This window comes from Aplysia californica, unplaced genomic scaffold (assembly GCF_000002075.1).
Source record: "Aplysia californica isolate F4 #8 unplaced genomic scaffold, AplCal3.0 scaffold01069, whole genome shotgun sequence".
NCBI lineage: Eukaryota > Metazoa > Mollusca > Gastropoda > Aplysiida > Aplysiidae > Aplysia > Aplysia californica.
Window position 1 is genome coordinate 187,586 of NW_004798339.1, and position 6,204 is coordinate 193,789.

The following is a 6,204-nucleotide window of genomic DNA, read 5'->3' on the forward strand; positions in this document are numbered from 1 at the left end:
AATCCAAAATGGCGGCCATTTTCCAAGATGGCGGCCATTTACGGGGTCTTTGGTATATCTGTGCCTCTGTGGTTCATTCACATTGTCATACAAGCACCAAAATTGGCATGCACATTAATTTTGGGCTGTTGATTCATAAAAGAACGTTTACGACATAAAAATCCAAAATGGCGGCCATTTTCCAAGATGGCGGCCATTTACGGGGTCTTTGGTATATCTGTGCCTCTGTGGTTCATTCACATTGTCATACAATCACCAAAATTGGCATGCACATTGCTTTTGGGCTGTTGTTTCATAAAAGAACGCTTACCACGACAAATTCCAAAATGGCGGCCATTTTTCCAATTGGCGGCCATTTGCGGGCTCTTTGGGAATATATTATATATATCTGTGCCTCTATTTTTCATTCACATTGTCATACAAGCACCAAAATTGGCATGCACATTACTTCTGGGTTGTTGTTTCATAAAAGATTTCCAGCCACGTGAAAATCTATAATGGCGGCCATTTTCCAAGATGGCGGCCATTCACAGACTCTTTGGCGCATCTATGGTTCTTCTTATCCAGTTTTTAGGATACCAAAATCGTTTCTGACATTTTTGAAGATTGAGAATTAGAATATGACAAAGGGAAATTTTTTTAAAGAATGAAAAGCTACCAAACACTGATTTGCAGATTTTTACTGATATTTAACAAGATGTTACATTGTGTAATATATGTCAATAGAAATGAGTAAGTAGTAAGCTAAGCAAAGTAGGCCTACAGTATGGTAAACCTGCATGTAAAATCATTATCATGACCAGCTGAGCATTAATCACTCCAATTCAGCAGGTGCAGCTGCACATTGTTGTGCAGCTCAAACTGAGCTTGTAGCACTTGCAACGTCCACGACACAGCGTCTTGCACTGGCATTTCGTAAGCTGCTGGCAACTCTGAGCAATGGGTTGGAGCTCAGACCATAGGATACTCCAGCAGTCTTCTTCTTGTTTCCAGCCCTCTTCTGCAGGACTTTCCTCTTCAAACTGACACTCCAAAGCCCGGCTCCATAAGCATGCTGACTAGTATGCAGCACGTCTAATGTGCTGAACAAGGGCTGTACAAGTTGGTGGAATAGCTTCGTAGGATCTGTGCTTCCTGGGAGAGATCTCCAGTCGTGCATCATCAACAGCTTCAGGACACACATCCCACGTCTGCCATGCTGACCTTTTCCCCTTTCAACAGAATGCAGACACGACATCACAGCCTGTAAAGGCATGGGAGAGCAGAATACCACTGCTCCTCTCTGGAGTGAGCTCATGCATGGAGATTCCCTTCAGATTTCGCCCTTGTCCAAAAGCTTGCCACATTTCCTGGAGTCCCAGCTCCTGTAATTGTGAGAAAGTGACAACAGCAATCACAAGGACATCTAGGTCATTGGCTTTTATCATGACTGTTTCGAAGCCCCACTTTACAGTGTCCAATGTAGGAAGATTCTTGTACATGTATCAACTTCTTCGTGATTGCAGTGTAACCTTGTCATCCGGTATGACAGCTAACTGTGACTTCTGACAGACATGCAGCCTTCCTCCATGACTCAGAGGACATGACTGATACTCGAGACGGAAGAACTCATGTAGATCGCATTCTCTGTTCTGACAGGAAATGAATAATTTTGAGAAAAGCTGGCTTTTGAGAAATCCTTCAATGGCAATTGCTGAAAGAAGTCAATGTTTGCCTTCATTATATTATAGTGCATAGAACGAGCTTGTATCTCCATGCTTTAGTGTCTCTAAGTGTGCCTCAAAAGATGAATTCCCAGTTGAAGGGTGAGTAGCAATCTTATTAGCACTACAAGGGGATGCTATATCGTTGGTGTCCAGACTGAGCAGATTTCCAGATTCTTCTTGAAATTGATTTCCCATTTCCTCCAGCGTGCTTGTAAACGGAGTCAACCTTTGGACCATTTCCAGGAAGCTTCTCTGGCAGGTGGGTGTCTGTTCATGATGTTTTGCCTGCTCTGAGACATCCCTCAATACTGACGCCTCTTCATACTGTGCAACAAGCTGTGACACAGCAGGGCCTGCAACCATCTGTCTTCTAAGTGCTGAAGGATCTTCAGTGATTCCGACTGCGCCTCCATCACCTTTGATTACTGCATTGGCTTGTTCATGTGCTTAATTAATCAACTGCCATTCCTGAGAAATCTCTGTTGGATTTGTGAACTACAAATTTCCCAGCATGAAATCTCCTAAGTCAGATCTATCAGGTGTATAGGAAGCCACCGTGCATAGTTCACGTTGTTGTTTGCAAATCAATAATTCTTGTATAAGCTGACATAAGGCCTGACGGTAGAGACTGTAGTTGGAAGTTCTCAAGGACCTGATGAATAGCAGAACAGTTAACTCCGTTGTCAGCACAATGTTCCAATATAACAGAACTGTGGGCTCTGTAGTTTGCGATGTTCACACCAGTCTTCAAAACTTCGGGTCAGCCCATTCTTCTACATATATGTAGAGTAGGCTGATTTCAAGAACTGGTAGGGGCTGCACGCTGTTACTTGGTGGGTTTGGCGGGTCTTGGTGAGACTTGCAGCTGATAGGAAAGAATCTGCTGAGCCAGATCAAGCTACCCCCACCTCAGTGCAGGTGTCCATCCATTGTCGTGAAAGAGGAAACGGAGTGAACGCAGCACATTTATCTCAATCCTCCAAACATGATGACGAATTGACTTTCGCCATAATCTTTAGGTCACTGTCACAGGATCTCTTTGGCTGTGGCATATATCAGCTGATCTGCTGTGATCACAGGCACTTGTCCGAGATTAAGAAACCTCACTGCATCCCTAATCTTGTCCATGACATGTCGTACTGTAGCTGCAGAGCGGGCTTGGTCTCTCACCAGAGGCAGCATAGTGGATATACATTGTACAAGTTTTGAACGCAGGACACCTCTTCTTGTCTGCGTAATGGAAAGACCATGAGATATTTACATTGTCATGGACCTCTGCGATGGAGACTTTCTAGACCATTCATGCTCCAGTCAGCTGTGGTTTCAAAATCTCCATGTCTGGTTGAGTCATGTTAGTCACTTGAGGAGGATATGGACTCTAATTGGTGAAATGAGCAGGTTTGATGTGCGCATAAAAGTCTGGAAGTTCTGGGACTGTCTTCACCATGACACCCCTTACTTGCAATTTCTGCTGTTGTTCTCCCTCATTCTCAGAGGAGGGGTGCTAGAACAGCGATAAACTTATACCATGGAAAGATGTCGTTGATGTTGTAGCAGATGGATTGTGGTCTATGTTGTCTCTGGCCGAAGTGGTGAACAGTCCTCTTCGCAGCTCCACCGGGCAGGTGACTCCATTTCTGATGTACTAAAACACAACAGCATCTCCCCCCAGCTCGGCGAATATCTCCAGCACTCGATCATAGTCATAGGATATGCTTAATCCCTTTGCCTGGAGCATCTGTTCGGGCTTCTTCGTCCTGGTCTTTGTAAACACTGACAGACCAATGTAGATGGGGAATGGAGTCTCTCGATCCTTCCAGTGTCTGTGGTTAGTGGCACCTTCTTGGAATCTATCATAGCAGTTTGAAATCACTTCAATTGTTAGAATATGTTTAAAAAACATATTAAGATGGTGATTATCGTATAAAGCATATATGCAAATTTGGATTCTTCATGGTTGATTACATATATTTTGACACCAAAATCATATAATTTGTTCTACTGCCTCATGCTGTGTGACATTATAGTATAGGGTTGCGCATACCGGCAATGGCGGCCATCTTGAAAATGGCGGCCATTTTGAAAAAATTGCGTGGTAAACGTTTGATTTATGAATATATATATATGCATGTCATCATGGATATGTGTGCCAATTTTGGTGCTTGTATGACAATGTGAATGATTCGGCTGATTTTTGCAATTAGCTGCCCCACTACTGTGCCTTGCACGTAAAAGACATTTAATCAAGTAATTTTTTAATCAAGTAATTTTTTTAAATCGAGTAATTTTTTTCCTGCGGTGTATCCCACACGTTCAAGGTTGGCTGTGACAGACCAAGTCTTAGCAGTCTCCTGGAGTCTCCACCTACATGGTTGGAATAGCTCATGGAGGCTTGCTGTTGTATGTGATGCAAGTCTTCATGCTCGTTCAATAATTGCCCGTTATTTTTGGACGCTTTGAGACAACCTACAAAAACTGTTGCACTACAAAACATGACACACACATAGTTTTTTCTCTATAATATATAAATTGTTTTAGTTTTCTTCAAATGATACATTCTCCAAAGGACCTTCACAGAAATCTGGGGAACTTGTCAAATTCTCAACTGGTGGCCATAGCTCAGTTTGCCTCAAAAATGACTTGAGCAATAGAATTATCAAATGAGTGTGAGAATATCTTCAACAGAATCTTTTGATCACCAGGTAAACGGAAGCCTGCAGACTGTTCTAAAAGTGATGCTTGGACGTGGCAAAAACTGCAGTAATGATAACTGATGACAAAACCAAACTCCAACATTCTCTAGAATGAAAAAAAACTGAACTTCAGAAAACCAAGTCAAATTTTGTAGGAGTTGTTTTATTCACGGAACATTGGGTCGCTCGCCCCACAGGCCCGGGGGTCACACACACAGAAGGTCAGAGGTCAGAGATGAAGGTCAAACAAACTGACATCCATATGAACCAACACTTATGAGAACGTAACGAAACAGGACAAAGCCGGTGAAGACAGGAGATCGTTTGGGCGGTACACTGGACCAAGGTGCAAGCTGTTAACTGTACCACAGAATACCAGGCTGAGGGAAACCAAACTGTCACAAATAGCAAACTAAGAAACATTCAAGCCAAACTACCGTACCTTACAAAGTCAACCTTCAGACGATCGAGAGGAAAACCCACAGACACTCTCAGACAGAACCAGCTGGTGGATTCTCTTCCCTCTCCCAAGTTACTCATTGTTTTCAACCTATATATCCGTGACAAAAGCATGTTGTTTTACATAAAAATCAAATGATAAAGTTTTTAACCAATTAGAGTAACTTAACATATTATGAAAGTTCCCATCTAGTCCGCTGGGTCAACTTGACCAGGAGGGCAGCAGTGGAGTGGAGACGAGACAAAGAGATTGGTGAACCAGCCACGGGTGAGTGGTGAAGTCAGCCGAAGGTGATCTGTTGGGGTGAGTGGTGAAGTCAGCCAAAGGTGATCTGTTGGGGTGAGTGGTGAAGTCAGCCAAAGGTGATCTGTTGGGGCGAGTGGTGAAGTCAGCCAAAGGTGATCTGCTGAGGTGGCACGTGGCCGTGGTCTCCCATCATCTCCAGCACCACAAGGCCGTCCGGCTGTATGGTGACCAGGCTCAGGCTACAGTTGGCCACACACAGACGTAGCCAGCCCTCTCCGGGGAACTGCAGCGCTCTGGGGAACACAGCCACAGCACGGGACAGCTATACAGCAAGGGACGGGGATACAGCACGGGACAGCTATACAGCACAGGACGGGGATACAGCACGGGACAGCCATACAGCACAGGACGGGGATACAGCACGGGACAGCTATACAGCACAGGACGGGGATACAGCACGGGACAGCTATACAGCACAGGACGGGGATACAGCACGGGACAGCCATACAGCACAGGACGGGGATACAGCACGGGACAGCTATACAGCACAGGACGAGGATACAGCACGTGACAGCTATACAGCACAGGACGGGGATACAGCACGGGACGGGGATACAGCACGGGACAGCTATACAGCACAGGACAGGGATACAGCGCAGGCCACCTGCTTGTGTTGTACGGGGATACAGCGCAGGCCACCTGCTTGTGTTGTACGGGGATACAGCGCAGGCCACCTGCTTGTGTTGTACAATTTACAGAACAGCTCTGACGTAACACACAGGAAAAATATGCACAAGTCACAAGTAGATCTACCTTGGCAGAACTTTCTCCACTTCCGTAATTGCAGCTCAATGATATAATGCAACACCCAAACAGCAATAAATAACTGCATCGCTCTCAATCCCACCAGTTTCTACGATGATGGCCCCGTCAAACACACAGAAATCACATTCACATAGCCACAACATGTTGTCATGTAGGCTATACTGAGAGGAACTTGAACGTCTTTATTTGACTTGACCTCAAGAATGAAGAGTACAGCACAACAACCTTTGCTGACATTATAAAGATAGAGAGATAGAGAAATATATATATATTA

General features: G+C 44.6%; 1 protein-coding gene across 3 annotated transcripts; it reads right to left on the reverse strand.

The window, feature by feature from the left end:
• Positions 1-5,262: 5,262 nt before the first annotated feature.
• Positions 5,263-6,012, reverse strand: LOC118478855 (keratin-associated protein 10-8-like). 3 transcript variants are annotated; one of them, XR_004859320.1, is made up of 2 exons: positions 5,840-6,012; positions 5,263-5,769 (listed from the first exon to the last, which is right to left on the reverse strand). XR_004859320.1 is itself a non-coding variant. In XM_035973227.1 (2 exons), exons 1-2 carry the CDS (start codon positions 5,995-5,997, stop codon positions 5,345-5,347), a joined length of 618 nt encoding a protein of 205 aa, XP_035829120.1. In that variant the 5' UTR covers positions 5,998-6,012; the 3' UTR covers positions 5,263-5,344. The 3 variants fall into 3 exon arrangements, 2 of the variants coding, with proteins under 2 accessions (XP_035829120.1, XP_035829119.1); XM_035973227.1 differs by having other exon boundaries at positions 5,263-5,804; XM_035973226.1 differs by having other exon boundaries at positions 5,805-6,012.
• Between the last annotated feature and the right edge of the window lie 192 nt (positions 6,013-6,204).